The following is an 18,361-nucleotide window of genomic DNA, read 5'->3' on the forward strand; positions in this document are numbered from 1 at the left end:
TAGAAAAAGATGAGGGATGTGATGTGGTCATTGGGGCACAAAGATGGGTTAAACAAGGAAAGTAGGCAAGAAGATACAGCATTGTTGATGGGGAGGAGGAAAGAGGACTGGGCCCAATTAAGTCACTAAGATTCTCAATGACCTCTGTCTTGGCTGTCCTCACCCACGCTTTTTCTATTCTAAAAACTGAAATTTGTTACAGAGATTAAAAATGTGTCTCCACTGCACTACCAGGACCCTAGCATTGCAACATAATTCAACCCTCTTCTGGTTCAGCGTCTATAAGCAGGCATCCTTTGCCATAATCTCTCTGGCCCACAGGGGTATGCAATTGAACGAAGTGGTTGGCTGATCTTCAGTTCGCTGTACAGTTACTAACCGTCACACAGAATGTGTGTAAAGCATTTAGACCTGTCTTCAACTATTGAACAGCTGCAACATCCCCAAATTAACTAGCAAAACTATAAAAACAAAGGCACGGGAAGTTGTTCTCAAGATACTGTATATTAGCCAAATTCCTGCGGTTTATTTGTAATGCAAAACAGACAGGAACTTCCTTAGTTCTCAAAGGATCAACAACTTGGGGAGACACTTTCATGCATAGAATAGGAAGTCTATCACTGTACCTTCTAGAATGTGGGGCATCACTTGTTTTCGGAGGATGGCCCACAAATGAGACTCCCAATAAAACTAGGACAGCACAGTCAGCTCCAGCTGTACACCTGCCATGAAGACTGACTTTGTTTAGGATAGTAGCCCACCCTTTTTAGCAGTGGCAATAGTTTCTCTCTAAACTCTAGCTTTGACTCAACAGATAATGCAAAACCAGAACCAACAGAGCTACAGCAAAGTAAATGCATCTCCTTCTGGAGCTACAAACTTGTCTACTAAACTCTAATGATACAGAAGTGCACAAATCCACTGAAGGCAACAGGACTGAACATTCACCACTGAGGAGATAAGTGGCAGACATTAAAGTTGCACAGGTTTACAACTGAGTGTATAATCTTCATACAAGTGCCGCGAGATAAAGAAAGAACCCAACTTGACACTTAAACAGGAATTGACATTTATGGACTGCAATTAAAACTTTTTGTTTTACTTCCATTTGAATTGCACCTCAGAATTGGGCTGCTCATTTTATCTGAAGTCGTTCCCACAAACAAGAAACCCCACAATGCCAAACTCCACAGTCACTTTTCAGAGTAGACTCTCAATGTCTTCTCACCTGTTTTCAGCCCTTGAGCTATATTCCTTCTCTGGGAACCTATTAGTCACTCATAACAATTGGGCTACCCAGAACAAGGGAAAGTATAAATGCACAAGGGAAGTAGAAGGTAGAAGATAACTGAAGCATATGTTGCAAGTTCCTGTAACTAGTTCTAACGCCAAGTTTATACAAAAAGGTTGTTTAAATTTTGATGCTCAAACATGAGGGATTTAATTGTAGTCTTTGGTGACTTAATTCTAGAAGCTATTGAAATTCAACTCAGTCATCTTTATTTATAGACAAATTACATTAAAGCTACATTCATAGAATTTTAAAAAATTATACTGCAACAAGAAAATTTAGGATACTCTGAGTAGAATGTGTGTAATTCAAACACTTTACATGTGGTAATCAAATTAACATTATTTTTGGTTATAGGCATTATGTTACAGCCTTGAATTATTTTTTACACTATGGACTGCTGAGATATTGTTGTGTAGGGATGCCTCAACTAATCAAATCAAGACAGTAATTTAGGAATATGCTTCAAGTTTTAGGCACGCAGCTAAAGTAACTCATGGAGTAGTCATAAGCAAACCATATGCACAAGAAAACATGACAAGCCGAAACGGGTAAACAAGCAGTTTAAAAGAAACATATACACCTCTACCCCAATATAACATGAATTTGGATATAACGCGGTAAAGCACCACTCGGGGGGGGGGGGGGGGGCGCTGTGCACTCCAGTGGATCAAAGCAAGTTCGATATAACGCGGTTTCACCTGTAACATGGTAAGATTTTTTGGCCCCAAGGACAGCGTTATATCGGAGTAGAGGTGTACCTATCAATATAAATAAGGTACACATGAACAGTTTAACAGTGATATTGCTATAGTATCTAGAAAAATTCAACATTTAAAAGTGTCTTCTGGTGACAGAAGGCATTTAGAAAGGAAAAGTAGTTGTGAGCCAAGATCATCAATATTTCATTTTTGTGTACTTGGGTTGCCATTAAAAAGCAACATTTATCCACATTTACACACATAGCTATGGTGTGGGAGATCCTTCTACTTCTTTTTCCAGGAATAAAGACATACATACCTACCACCATAATTCTTTGCAGAGGTTAATAGGTTAGAGGGCACAAGCGAGAAGTGCAAGACTCACTCCTCTCTGTCTTAGGTAAGTAGCCATCCCCACCAGCTTCAGCTCCTCCTCGGAGGAAACTCTCATTGCCCCAGCCAATTTTTAATCAACTTTAATCCCTGATTGCATCAGATACTAATCAATAACTGAGTAAATACTGACTTTTAAATTAAAAATCATTTTCTTAACTGATTTGGTTATTAGCCACAATTTAAAAAATAATATGGATTATGGCCATACCTCACTGTGGGAACGGTTTTCTTTTACCAACACTACAGTGAACCTGCTAGCTCACTACTGGGTAACCCCCATATTTAACTGGATAGAAAAGATTGAGCCACAGGTCATTTTAGAAAGGTAAACATCTAGTTCAGAATCTAGCCAACAGATATTTAGTAGACTTGGAGGACACTTTTCCCCCAAAAAAGGTACAGGGGATCAGACTGATATCCAGAAGATTAGATAGGAGTGTTTATAGCAGACTGTGGGAGCAGCTTGAAAGTGGGTTGCACAAGGAAGACCACATAGCAGAAGAGCGCAACTTAACCAGACATAACAGAACTAAGCTCTGCCACTGTAAGCTACATTGTAGCTACAGTAATTATAACCTCTCCTTTCTGCCACCCTTACTAAAAGACCATAGAATTTAATCCAATACTTCCTGCATCAAACCTATAAATCCTAGCTAAGTTCAAGCTTCACTCTTGACTTGCAGACTTCAAGAGACCGAAAGGTAAGTTAGTTACGTTATTTCAATAGCTAGTTACCCACACATTTTCATCTTATTTCTAGCCTGAATTTGTCACCTCTTCGCAGTCTCTTAAATCAACTAAATAGATTGAGCTTAATTAGTTTCATTGTAAAGCAGGTTTTCCAAACTCCTAATTATAATTGTAGCTCATTTCTGCACTTGTTCCAATTGTTCAGTATAGTTTTTGCTGTGTACACATCAGAACTGGACTCTACTACAGTGCTCTCACAAGGTTTATCTATAGTGCTAATATCTACTTCTACTTGATATTCTACTGTCTAGCCATCCAAGGATCACTTTGTAGGGTTCATCCTGGGAAGATACCATTCACAGAGTTAAAGAAACTGAATGTTCCATCATACTTTAGAAACATTTAAACACTACTTAGTTCATGTGCCATGGCAGGTTCTTTCATTAAGTACTGTATATACCCCTAAACAAGGAGTCCGGTGGCACCTAACTATACACCTAATTATTAAAGATTAAACAAACAGGACATGGAATAATGCTTAAATTTCTGCAGAACACTATTATTTATGGGAAAGAAAATAACTTCTTATTCCCTTGAGTAATGCATATATCCCAAACTAAAGCCAATAAAGCCTTTACACCAAAAGACAATTATGCATGTACATACATAAGTATGAGCCCACATTGAACTATTCGATCCCAATTCAGAAAGCATTTATGCACAGGCATAAAACTTAGCCCACCATCCACATGGCTTCCTAAATTAGGGCCTTAATGCACAAATGAATTTCACAGGTTTAAAAAGGAAATCAGGAAATACAGAAGTTTAGATATTCTCATTACATGGCCTGTAGTGTATATTATGATGTAAACTTAAGACTAATTATAAGCATTATATTTCATACAAATATTAAGTTTTAAGATAGCACAAAGTCAGAAAAATCCAAAGTTAAAGCTGCATGCATAGCTTTAATTCTGCCTCCTATGTGTATGCATCAAAATACAGTAGGCAACATGAAATAGCTGGATAGTTTTCCTCAACTATAGAAATGGATTCAAATGTTTAAGATACATCCCTGACAATCTTGGGGGGGAGAGAGAGAGACTCATACTCAAGATCTGTATATTATGAATTTAAAAAACTGAACAGAAAAAAAAAGCTCCATTGTGGGTCTGATGTTACCATAACCTACCCTAGCTTTGCTCTGGTGATTCAGGATATCAGAATCCTTATAGGGATTTTTTTTTTTATGATGCTATTTTTCGCTTTACCTCTTCAGTTAAACTAATTTTTTCCTTTACCTTCACTTCAATGAAGTATATACTTACCCAATTAGAAGAAGAACTGCGCAAACTATGAGGAATCCCAGAGTATACTTGAGTGCAGTTTGAAAATGCTGTATTTTAAATTAAACAAAGTGTTAATATATTGAATATAAAAAAAACGAACAAAACATCTGCATTAACCAATAAAATCACAGGATAGAATATTTAGTGCTACATGCTTTCTATAAAAATATTACTGTTTAACAAAACTAAAACTGATTTTGTTTCAAGAATGCAAACTTCTGCCTTAGAGTTAACAAATCATATAGTTTGATGTTAAGAGGTAATAACCATATGAAATTAAGATCAATCACACAAAATATATGCTCAGGCAACCTGCTCTGGCCAAATGTCACTGCTTTAAATCCTCTTGAACATCCATCTTGGGTGTGCTATTCAATAGAGAAAAAGGCACTATACTACTAGACTAATCAGAACTTTCTTCTCCAGTCTGCTTGTACTATGAAGTAGAGTGACAAATATAAGCATGTATCTGCAACATGCCCTAATCTGAACTCTAGTACTGCTATGGGGAGTTTGATTGACATTTTCATTAAATTAACTATTCTCCTAATGTGGCATTCAGAATAAATGGTAGTTTCAGGAGAGCACTGCTGCCTATTTTCATTTAATGGCACTCTTTTGTAACATGTTCCTCCTTAGAGACATGTTCCTCCTTAGGAGGAATAACTAGTTCTGTCTACATGAACTCAAAGCCATTTTTACCATTCTTCTTTTACTTCAGAGTCCAGTTACAAACAGAGCTTCAGGAGAGAATACCCGAAAGACTGTTATAGGGTACAGTATTTATACCCTGGGTGTAGGGAAGGTTGGAACCAAGAGAATTGTTCCTTCTGCCAGCAAAAGAGAGTCTGTCCTCTCTCGGGGACTCTTTCTGTCCCACCATCCCCACGAACACGATACAGTTCTGCAGTGATCTGGAAGCCTACTTTCGTCATCTCCGACTCAAGGAATATTTTCCATGCACCACTGAACAGTGCACTGACCCACAGGAACCCGCCTACCAACACTACAAGAAGAAGAACTCTGCGTGGACTCCTCCTAAAGGTCGAAATGACAGACTGGACCTCTACATAGAGTGCTTCCGCAGACGTGCACAGGCTGAAATTGTGGACAACCAACATCACTTGTCCCATAACCTCAGCCGTACAGAATGCAATGCCATCCACAGCCTCAGAAACAACTCTGACATTATCATCAAAGGGGCTGACAAAGGAGATGCTGTAGTCATAATGAACAGGTCGGATTATGAACAGGAGGCTGCCAGGCAACTCTCCAAGACCTCATTCTACAGGCCACTATCCTCTGATCCCACTGAGGAATACCAAAACAAACTACACCATCTGCTCAAGAAATTCCCAGCTACACTACAGGAACAAATCTACATGGACACCCCCCCCAGAACCCCGACCAAGGGTATTCTATCTGCTACCCAAGATCCATAAACCCGGAAGCCCTGGACGCCCCATCATCTCAGGCATTGGCACTCTTACAGCAGGATTATCTGGCTATTTGGACTCTCTCCTCAGACCCTACGCTACCAGCACTCCCAGCTATCTTTGAGACACCACCGACTTCCTGAGGAAACAATGCATTGGTGTTCTTCCTGAAAACACCATCCTGGCCACCATGGATGTAGAAGCACTTTACACCAATATTCCACATGAGGATGGACTACAAGCTGTCAGGAACAGTATCCCTGATGAGGCCACAGCACGCCTGGTGGCTGAGCTTTGTGACTTTGTCCTCACCCACAACCACTTCAGGTTTGGGGACAACTTATACCTTCAAGTCAGTGGCACTGCTATGGGTACCCGCAGGGCCCCACAGTATGCCAACATTTTTATGGCTGACTTAGAACAACGCTTCCTCAGCTCCCATCCCCTAGTGCCCCTCTACTTGCGCAACATTGATGACATCTTCATCATATGGACCCACGGAAAGGAGGCCCTTGAAGAATTCCACCTGGACGTCAACAATTTCCAGCCCACCATCAACCTCAGCCAGGACCAGTCCACACAAGAGATCCACTTCCTGGACACTACAGTGCAAATAAGTGATGGTCACATAACCACCACCCTATACCGGAAACCTACTGACCGCTATACGTACCTACATGCCTCCAGCTTCCATCCAAGACACATCACATGATCCATTGTCTACAGCCAATGGCTAAGATACAACCGAATTTGCTCCAACCCCTCAGACAGAGACAAACACCTACAAGATCTTTATCAAGCATTCTTAAAACTACCATACCCACCTGGGGAAGTGAGGAAACAGATTGACAGAGCAAGAAGGGTACCCAGAAATCACCTACTACAGGACAGGCCCAACAAGGACAATAACAGAACACCACTGGTCATCACATACAGCCCCCAGCTAAAACCTCTCCAGCGCATTATCCACGATCTACAACCTATCCTGGAAAATGATCCCTCACTCTCACAGACCTTGGGAGGCAGGCCAGTCCTCGCTTACAGACAACCCCCCAACCTGAAGCAAATACTCACCAGCAATTACACACCACACCACAGAAACACCAACCCAGGAACCAATCCCTGTAGCAAACCTCGTTGCCTACTCTGTCCCCATATTTACTCTGGCGACACCATCAGAGGACCCAACCACACCATCAAGGGCTCATTTCACCTGCACATCCACTAATGTTATATATGCCATCACGTGCCAGCAATGCCCCTCTGCCATGTACATTGGCCAAACCGGACAGTCCCTCCACAAAAGAATAAATGGACACAAATCAGACATCAGGAATGGTAACATACAAAATCCAGTAAGTGAACACTTGAATCTCCCTGGTCATTCTATTACAGATTTAAAAGTCACTATCATTGAACAAAAAAGAACTTCAGAAACAGACTTCAAAGAGAAACAGCAGAACTAAAATTCATTTGCAAATTCAACACCATTAATCTGGGCTTGAATAGGGACTGGGAGTGGCTGGCTCATTACAGAAGCAGCTTTTTCTCTCCTGGAATTGACACCTCCTCATCTATTATTGGGAGTGGACAACATCCACCCTGATTAATTGGCCCTGTCAACACTTGTTCTCCACTTGCGAAGTAACTCCCTGCTCACCATGTGTCAGTATATAATGCCTCCATCTGTAACTTTCACTCTATGCATCTGAAGAAGTGAGGTTTTTACCCAAGAAAGCTTATGCCCAAATAAATCTGTTAGTCTTTAAGGTGCCACCAGACTCCTTGTTGTCCTTCTGCCTGACATTCTGCTAATATGTGACTGCTACAATGGAGCACTGTGCAGGGCATATCATGGATAATTAACATTAAGCTAAGTATTAATATTGCAATACAAATGGACTCCTTAATTTAGCATATTTTTAAAGAAGTCTACTATGTTTCTTGTAACAGAAGTAACCACCAACTGCTTCAAATTAAAGACTTGAATGTCAGTGTATGTTTTATTTTTAGGGCTGTCAATCGCAATTAACTCACGCGATTAATCACACTGTTAAACACAATACCAATTGAAATGTATTAAATATTTTTGGATGTTTTTCTACATTTCCAAATATATTGATTTCTATTACAACACAGGATACAGTGTACAGTGCTCACTTTATATTATTTTTGATAAATATTTGCATTGTAAAAATAGTATTTTTCAACTCACCTCAGGCAAGTACTATAGTGCAATCGCTATCATGAAAGTGTAACTTATAAGTGTAGATATTTTTTGGTACATAACTGCACTCAAAAACAGAACAGTGTAAAACTTTCGAGCCTACAAGTCCACTCAGTCCTACTTCAGCCAATTGCTCAAACGAGTTTGGTTACAATTTGCAGGAGATAATGCTGCCCGCTTTTTGTTTACAACATCACCTGAAAGTGAAAACAGGCATTCGCATAGCACTGTAGTAGCTGGTGTTGCAAGATATTTACGTGCCAGATATGCCAAACATTCATGTGCCCCTTCATGCTTCAGCACCCATTCCAGAGGGCATGCTTCCATGCTCATTAAAAAAAAGAAAATGCGTTAATTAAATTAGTGACTGAACTCCTTGGCATAGAACTGTAGGTCTCCTGCTTGGTTTTACCCACACTCTGCCATATAGTTCATATTATAGCAGGGTCGGATGATGATCTAGCACTTGTTAGTTTTAAGAACACTTTCACATCAGATTTAACTAAACACAAAGAAGGTACCATGTGAGATTTCTAAAAATAGCTACAGCACTCGACCCAAAATTTAAGAATCTGAAGTATCGCCCAAAATCTGAGAGGGATGAGGCATGGTGCATTCTTTCAAAAGTCTTAAAAGAGCAACACTCCAATGCGGAAACTACAGAACCCGAACCACAAGAAAAGAAAATTAACCTTCTGCTGGTGGCATCTAACTCAATTGATGAAAACGAACATGCGTCGGTACGCTCTGCTTTGGATCGTTATTGAGCAGAACCCTTCATCATTATGGACACGTCCTCTGGAATGGTGTAGAAACATGAAGGGACATATGAATGTCAAGTGCATCTGGCACATAAATATCTTGTGACGCCGGCTACTACAATGCCACGTGAATGCCTGTTCTCGCTTTCAGGTGATGTTGTAAACAAAAAGCAGGCAGCATTATCTCCTGCAAATTGTAACCAAACTTGTTTGTCTGAGCAATTGGCTGAAGTAGGACTGAGTGGACTTGTAGGCTCGAAAGTTTTACACTGTTCTGTTTTTGAATGCAGTAATTTTTTTGTACATAATTCTACATTTGTACGTTCAACGGTCATGATAAAGAGATTGCACTACAGTAATAATAATGGTGGAATTGAAAAATGCTATTTCTTTTCACTGCTAACATTTATAATAAAAGTAAATAGAAAGTGAGCACTGTATACTTTGTATTCTGTGCGATAATTGAAATCAATATATTTGAAAATGTAGAAAACATCCAAAAATATTTAAATAAAAGGTATTCTATTATTGTTTAATCGTGCGATTAATTTTTTTAATCACTTGACAGCCCTACTTATTTAGTTTAAAATTAAGATCAGCGATAATTGTTCAACAAAAGGTACTCTGAACAGTTGAAGCAAAACAGATGTTAGATTTCATTATTATTTGGCTACTGCATTCAGACCTTAAGAAACAAGTCAAAGCTAGGTGTGGCATAAATGAACTTACTGAGCATGTGCTGGTATCCTCTTCATCCTTCTCCTCATAATAGAAATAGACAAAAGGGATCCACAAAAACACACAGAACAATATAATTGAATACAAAGCTGAGGAGAGAAAAAAAAAGCAGACAAAAAATTAAATCCAAGTTGTGTTGGTTTACATTGTTACACCACAACAGCTAAAAATTAACTGGTAAAGTAATCAAAAGGTCTTAGAACTTCACCATTTCCTCTCATCCCAACTAAAAGAGCTGTCATTCTGATAATTTACCTCTAGAACAAGTGGGTTGAGATTGCAGTGAGTCTACTCATTTGCTGGCCAGATAAGACATTTATTACACATCAACCATTAAGAGGAACCTGTCAGATCTCAACAATAAGTCATAATAACTGGTAATGCAGGTTTTCAAATGGCGTGCAATTATATGATCAAATTATCTGCAATTATTCCTACATGTGGTCAGTCATGTGATCTTTAGAGCTATTATGTCACAAGACTTTTTCCCCTACAAAATAAACCATCAGTAATTACTGAATATATGTTTCACGTACAAATAAATCAGACTCCATCAGTTCTTTTGAAAACTAGTATCCTATTGCCAATATGCGGTCAGGCGTTATTAGGGAGGAAGGGGATATAGGACAGAAAATTTCAATAGCCAGCACCTTCTGCTTCCTCAAGACTTCAGACCACAAAAATATAATTCTGTCACTGTCTGAGCCCTTCCATCGCAGAAGGGATGAGAAGAGGAAGAAGAAAAAAAAGCCACCAATAGCCAAAAAACTGGAATGAGTTGCTGGATCACTCCTTTGACACTGGTGGAGACAAGCGATAGTGAGAGTGTAGCCCTCCTCATTGATGGGAAAGAATCAAATGACACACCCTCTCCTCTCCATCCTGCCTCATATTTCACAGCTGTGAATAGTTGACACCCACATACTTCCAGTAGCCATAGTGACAGAGCAGGAACGAACAGACATGTGAAGGAAGAAGGGCACAATATGCCTAAAATGAGGAGGGAGGTGGGGAGGCACAGATTAGACAGTTCATATTGTTTCCTTTCACTTTGTACAAGTACTAAATTCATGAACTAATTAACACATTTACTTGAAAGTCTTCAGAAAGTTGTCTTTCCTCAGATTACATGCTATACGTTTAGGGGAGGATGCTTGTTATTAAAAGAAAATGAAAAAATGTAAGGATTCAATGTGCAAATCCTGTGTAGGAGCAAGATTGTATAATTCTACTATGAGAAGTAATGTATGATTTGATTTCATCCTGCCAGCCACCCTTTTTGAATAGCAGAAAGGAATGACAGACCAGAACAATCCTTATGACTGATTATAAATTATCCTAAAATAAAAGGGTGACAATGTCTAGTATGGTTTCCTATATGTATTACAAATTAGGCTGGTATTCAAGATGTAGGTGTACCATGGATTTATATAGAGGCAATGATATTTTCTGTCTTACTATACCTTTCCTAATGATTTCCAATATTGTTAGCTTTTTTGACTACCGCTACACACTGAGTGGATGTTTGAAAACTATCCACAATGACTCCAAGACCTCTTTCTTGAGTGGTAACAGCTAATTAAGACCTCATTTTTTACGTATAGTTGGATTATATTTTCCAATTTGCATTACTTTGCATTTATCAACATTGAATTTCATCTGCCATTTTGTTACAAAGTCACCCAGTTTTGTGAGATTCCTTTGTAATTCTTCAGTCTGCTTTGGACTTAAGCATCTTGAATACTTTTGTATCCTCTGCAAACTTTGCCACCGCACTGCTTACCCCTTTCTCCAGATTATTTACAAATATGCTGAACAGTACTGGTCCCAGTACAAACCCCCGGGGAACACCATTATTTACCTCTCTCCATTCTGAAAAACTGACTATTTATTCCTACCCTTTGTGTCTTATCTTTTAACCGGTTCCTGATCCATGAGAGGACTTTCCCTCTTATCCCATGATACCTTACTTTGCTTAAGAGTCTTTGATGAGAGACATTGTCAAAGGTTTTCTGAAAATCTAAATAACTATATCCATGGGATCCCCCTTGTCCACATGCTTGTTGACTCCCTCAAAGAATTCTAGTAGATTGGTGAGGCATGATTTCCCTTTACAAAAAACATGTTGACTCTTCCAACACATTGTGTTCATCCAGGTGTCTGATAATGCTGATCTTTACTACAGTTTCAACCAATTTGCCAGGTACTGAAGTTAGGCTTACCGGCCTGTAATTGTCAGGATAGCCTCTGGAGCCTTTTTAAAAAGTGACATATTAGCTATCCTCCAGTCACATGGTACAGAAGCGGATTTAAGCGATAGGTGACGTACCACAGTTAGTAGTTATGCAATTTCATAGTTGAATTCCTTGTCACCAGGATTTCATCCAAGAGTTCAGATTACTGTTTAATTTATCAATTTGTTCCAAAATCTCCACCGACTCCTCAATCTGGGACAGTTCCTCAGATTTGTCACCTAAAAATAATGGCTCAAGTTTGGGAATCTGACTCACATGCTCAGCCATGAGGACTGATGCAAAGAGTTTAGTTTTTTGCAATGGCCTTACCTTCCTTCAGTGCTCTTTTAGCATCTCAATCACCCAGTGGCTCCCACTGGTTGTTTTGCAGGCTTTCTACTGATGTGTTTAAATTTTTTTTTTGCCTTACTTTGACTCTTTGGCTAGCTGTTCTTTAAATTCTTTTTTGGCCTTCCTAATTATATTTTTACACTTCATTTACTAGAGAGTTTATGCTTCTATTTTCCTCAATAGGATTTAACTTGAACTTTTTAAAGGAGGATTTTTTTGCCTCACACTGCTTCTTTTACTTTGTTTAGCCACAGTGGCATTTTTTTGGTCCTCTTTTTAATTTAGGGGGTTTATTTGTTTTGTAATGCAAGACAGGAGGACAATGATTTTTACACCATCACTTATCCAACACACACACAAATGGCAGCTAATCAGCATAATATGTTGATCAACAGCCTCCTTTGTAAATGCTATTAATATGCCATGTTGACCATAAACATTTTTTCCTCTCATTAAATTTATGCTAACACCAAAGTAATGCAACATATCAACACTGGCTGAACAAAGAGTCCTTGATTTCACTTGGTAAGATTGCAAATGAAATTTTACAACAAAATGACATTCAGAAAACATTTTTCTTGAATTAAGAATGCACTTGAAAGGAATGTTTAAAAGCTATGACCCAAGTTTTTAACCTGGAGTCAAGAGTGCCCTCCTGTTTCTTTATAGATAAAAGATTTCTGTTTATCTAGGACCCTTTCTTAACATGGTAGTGAATAGGGGCTAGGATTTTAAAGCAACAACTTGGCAGCCAGTGGTCCTTGGTTTTAATAGGGACTACTGATTTCTTGAGTAGTTAACCTGATTGTCCTTTTCCTCCTCCTGATGCCTGAAGGCCATTTTTCTTTCCAGCTGCAATTCTGGCTAAACTGTAGATAATTCAGTTGCTGCAAACTTTATTTAATCTTTCAGGAACGACTAAGGTTTCAGAAGTTGATGCTCTTTCATTTGGCTTTTGAGAGCAATAGCCTGGAGGACAGATTCTACGCTGAAGGAAATGTTTATATATAATCAGTTTGCCTACAATATGCAATATGACCATTTTTGAGGCATATTTTAATCAGTGGATCATTCAGAAGCAGATTCATTACATGGCTATAAAAAGATAACCATATGCTAAAGATTTTGATTACCTTGCTTAAATAGGACAGTTTGTGGGGAAAATATTATAGTTGTTAAACTAAAATGTACAAGTTCATTACAAAATGTCAGTAAAGTAGAACAGAGGCCTACTAAGCAACATAAAATGATAATTTTCAAAAATTTGTAGTCCAACTAAACCTTGAAGGGTCATTTATAAGGAAAGTTTTCTTCCTAATAAAACTGTATTAGGATTATGAGTAACAAAGTACTGTACCTGTACTTCTGTTCAGGAAGAAAAAGCAGGGAGAAAGATACTGAAGACAGAATAAACAAAACATCGCATTTACATATGAATTCAATATTCTTATTGCTCCTCTATGCTGCTCTATGAAAGTTAAACTCTCACAAAAACAGGTTATGTTTTTCAGAAAGTTATTATACCAAACAAGATTTTGAAGATTATGAGTATTAGCTTTCCAGATTGTGAGAAAAGATTCTGTAGGTCCAGACAGCAGTCTGAATATCAGAAACTGACAATGGCCTGCTCTGCCTAGTAGGCAGAAAGCTCTTGAGCATGTGAAAAAATTAGAAAAGGCAAGGCCATTACCTTTGAAAGATTTGAGTTATTAATGCATACTATTTATCTTCATGGGAGAAGATTAGACACTTTAATCCATTTTGTTTATATCACTTAAACATCTATTTTTCTTCAACATAACATGTCTACAATATGTCTTCCTAAGTCAATTCAGTGGCATTCAAAACAATGCCGGGGGGGCCAGCCTGGGCCGCACCTCCTCCCCCCACACACCCCCTTACCTGCCCAGGCTTCCCGCGAATTAAATGTTCGCGGGAAGCAGGGGAGGGGGCGGAGACTTTGGGGAGGGGGCGGGGTTGGGGCGGGAGAGGGGGCGGGGCTGGGGGCGGGGCCAGGGCCCCATGGAGTGTCCTCCTTTTGGAGGCACAAAATATGGTAACCCTACTTGAAAGGTCATCGAGTCCAGCCCCCTGCCTTCATTAGCAGGACCAAGTACTGGTTTTGTCCCAGATCCCTAAGTGGCCTCCTCAAGGATTGAGCTCACAACCCTGGGTTTAGCAGGCCAATTCTCAAATCACCGAGCTATCCCTCCCACCCCAGTAGCTCATCCCATCCGCAAAACACTGTAAGAATGCAAATGGAAGGTCATATCAATTTCTTCCTCAACAGAAGTAGAAGCTAAACGTGGACAAGAGTGCTAAGGGCTATCCCACATGACAACTCCTGATGCAGCGTTTTTTTCCCCAGGACAAAAACAGTTCTAAGTGGTAGGGGCATGAGTTCTTAGTTAAAAATATAGTAGACAGAACTCGGGGAGAAGAGAGTTCTAATTTTTTTCCTACATCAGTTACTAATTAATTGATTGGCACTCTTTGTTCACAAACTTAAGTTTCACAGATATAGCTACCCCCCACAAAACAAAATTCAAACTTCCTTTTTAGTAAGACAGTTTGTAAAGTACAAACACCAGCTGAAGCAGCAAAAGAACCTCTCAGCCAAAAAAGTCTACGCCATATTCTTTCGTTTTAGAATTGTAAAAAGTTAAATTCTGAACCTTATCTAGGGAGGAATCCCACAACCGATAACCACCATCACATGAAACAAACTATTATATTAAAGAAATCATAATCCATATGTTTTAATGGAACACCCCTTGGGATTCGGAACCCATTCTACTAGGCACCATACAAATACAAGCAGACAAGAGTTGAAAATCTAATGCAATCTACAGCTCAAGGCACAGTCCTAGAAGGACTTATTTTCTTTTCCATCGAGGTTATTAAACTAGGAGCATCACAATGGATTCACCAGTAGCACATTAAGCAACATGACTAGCATCTTTACTGCACGGGTTACCTTACTCCCTCCAAACAGGTTCTTATTCATATATGAAGGATCATAACAGTGAAATAGTCAAGGCCAACTAAATTATTTTTAAGAAAGCCAATGTATGCTTCATACTGTACTAGTAAAATATAACTTTAAATAAGCAACTCTATTATAGTAGAGTAACTTGACCGTTCCAGAAACTGGAAATACCTTTATTGCTCACTGTTAAACACTGAATTATTCAGTAGTCTTTCTAGATGTACGTATGCAGAAGGTATGCAATAAAACTCATCTTTACTCCACTGCACTACTAAAGTGGTTTTTAGAAGCCGTTTTTATTCACAGAGTGTTTGGTCAATCTCAAGATATCACACTGGAAAACTAAAGTTGAATTTATTACAAACTACTATTGATTTTTTGCTGTAATTTCTAAGGGAGCGTAAGACAAAAAAATAAATGGGCATTGGCTGATAACAGATTAGAAAATTAATTTTCATAGTCTAATAATAATGTTGTTCCCACTTCTCTCTCATTAGCATCTTCTTCCTGTATACACAAGTTAAGTTTCAATCCTTTCCTCTCTACTCTTTGTAAACTCTTTGAGGCAGTGACAGTCTCATTTCTACATTACTTGACACAATGAGGTCCCTAACCCTGAATCTGAGTTTTTAAGTAACAGTTTTAGGTAGTATTTCTGATATTAAACTTAGTTTCTCCTATGCTCAGTTCATCTAATTACTCTTGAAACATTATCTTGTACTACACTAAGCCTCCTTCCATTGTCAGTTGAATACTTGTAGGCAATTATGTCCCACGTTAGGAGCTTTAGAGAGCTATAGCTATTCAGACTATACTTTTTCTCATTGATCTTAATCATTTTATCCATTTTCCAAATTCGCCCTATTTTGAGTTATTGATGTGTCCAGGAACTTGTATGCAGAAACCAGATAAACATATCTACTGGCAAATCACACTAGCAAGTCTGATGTGACCCCAAAAGAATACATTGAAAGGTTAAAAAATAGTGACACATTTATGGAAGTATGGCCCTCTGCAGAAGTAATAGTTCATAATCCTAGTACATTAGCCCCTTTGGTACTTAAAGTAATCTGTTCTAGCACTCTTCACATAAGTCTCAGAGAAATTCCCATCACTACAATAGCACTGGTACAGCTCTTCAGTATCCCAAAGAAACCTTCAATACATAAATCACTTATTCTCTTTTTCTTTCCAGAAATATTTAATTTTACATTAAAATAAAAACACAGGAAGAGTTGGGAAAGTACAGACCATCACTCTGTAGTGACAGAGGGCAGACCCAGCTCACCAAACTACCACTTCACTCATCAGCCAACTGAGCCAGCAGCTAGCTATTCAGAAGCAGTGCTGCTCTCTGCCTCACAAACCGTATGCCTTAAGCTTAGTCATCCTGTGCCTTGCTACAGGTCCACCACATCCTGCAGTCAGAAACGGGTGTGTTTCTAGTGGGACCTTGGCCCTGCAGAATTTAATATTTTTCAGTGAGCTGGAAGAAAATCAGTGAAACGCAGTAAAGGGAGTGGTAGATAACCAGGACAGGTCACTGATACAGAGCAATCCGGACTGCTCTATAAGCTACATGCAAGCAAACTATACACATTTCAGTACAATGAACTGTAAATCTAACAAAAAGTAGGCTGTGCTTACAGGATGGGGGCTACTCACGGAAGCAGGAACTCTGAAAAAAGATTTGGGGATCATGGCAGACAATCAGCTGAACATGCATTTCTGGTGCAACACTGTGGCCAAAAGGGCTAATGTAATCCTTAGATCCGAGGTCCTAAACTGCAGCCTCCCCCCCCCCCCGGGTAGCATAGAGTAACGTTCAGGGTGCGCGGCTAGGGCCTTGAACAGCCCTCCCAGGGGACTGGGAGGGAGCACCCGGGGCCCCGACTGCCAGCCCTAGCTTTGGCCTTGTTACCCCAGTCTGCACCCCTCCCCACCCCCCAAGCCACAGCACTGCTCCTGGCCCTGGCTCGGGGAGTGGTGGAGGGGGGCACAAGCCTGAAAACTTTGGTGACCACTGCCTTAGATGTATAAACAGTGTAATCTTGAGTAGGAGTAGGGACTTCTGTATTTGTCACTGGTACAACTGCTGCTGAATACTGTGTCCAGTTGTGGTGCCCACAATTCAAGAAGGATGTTAAGCTGGAGGGTTCAGAGAGGAGCATAAGAATGATTAAAAGATTAGAAAACCTGATTTCTAGCTGTAGACTCAAAGAGCTCAGCCCACCTAGCTTAACAAAGAGAAGGTTAAGTATGTACTTACGGGGAACAAATATTTGATAATGGGTGTGATGTGTCATTCCATATTCTTTATGAAAATATGCTATTGATATGAATATGATATAACAGACATACTTTATGCCAGATGGCTCACATGAGATCATTGGAAAGGTTCTGATTTACTGAATATGATTATCCAATCTGTATGCCTGTATCATTTCTGTATCTGAAATTAGGAATATTGATTATGTATCTGTATTTCAACTATGTACTTTGGGTGATGCCTACTGCTAACGCTTCAGGTACAACAATGGAAAAGGCAAACAGGGTGGATGGCCCATCAGCAAGGACAATGGCTGAAAAGCTTGGCCTTCCTGTGGACACTCCATACTGCCCCTGACTCATGAACGCTGTAATCCCACAGAGGTAGGTGGTTTTGTCACCTGATACTAAAACATTACCTGGGACTTCTTCTAACTGTCCACTGTAAGGGAAGGAGGGGCGGGGAAGTCAAACTAGGCAAACAAAGGACTCCCACCTTATGCAATTCCTATTTAAGGGTGGGGAGTGAGGTAATCCAAGGTCATCAGTTCTTCCCTGCCACCCCACCCAAGATGACTGCTGGAAACAACTACAACTGAACTGGGGGAAAGAACTGAACCCAGGCTGGAAGGGTGTCTGGCCTGTGAAGACAACTATTAGAACCACATTTAGGGTGAGAATTATGCGTGCCAACCAGCTTTCTTTCTTCTTCTTTCTTTCTGCCTATTATCTACTATATATGCATTAATCCAGAATAATGCAGCAGAAATGTATTAATCCACAGGCATGTTACAATTACCACCTTGTATTAGGAATAATACTCACTTCGCAGTAGATACAGTGCTGTTGGCTGATTCAGAAGATGTGATAAATTAGTGGAGATTATGAACATGATAAAGAATATGGTCTACAGTTGAATGTGGACAAGAC

General features: G+C 39.5%; 1 protein-coding gene across 5 annotated transcripts in view; it reads right to left on the minus strand.

Annotated features, from left to right (window-relative positions):
• Nucleotides 1-18,361, minus strand: part of LMBRD1 (LMBR1 domain containing 1) — a 216,375-nt gene that overhangs the window by 170,352 nt on the left and 27,662 nt on the right. For all 5 annotated transcript variants that reach the window (XM_005280088.5, XM_065587944.1, XM_042848855.2 and 2 more), the window contains exons 4-5: nt 9,581-9,678; nt 4,407-4,474 (exon numbers count right to left, since the gene is read on the minus strand). In XM_005280088.5, coding sequence (XP_005280145.1) covers nt 4,407-4,474; nt 9,581-9,678 — 166 coding nt within the window. The remainder of the gene's footprint in view (nt 1-4,406; nt 4,475-9,580; nt 9,679-18,361) is intronic.

The sequence above is a fragment of the Chrysemys picta genome, chromosome 3 (genome assembly GCF_011386835.1).
Source record: "Chrysemys picta bellii isolate R12L10 chromosome 3, ASM1138683v2, whole genome shotgun sequence".
Lineage (NCBI taxonomy): Eukaryota > Metazoa > Chordata > Testudines > Emydidae > Chrysemys > Chrysemys picta.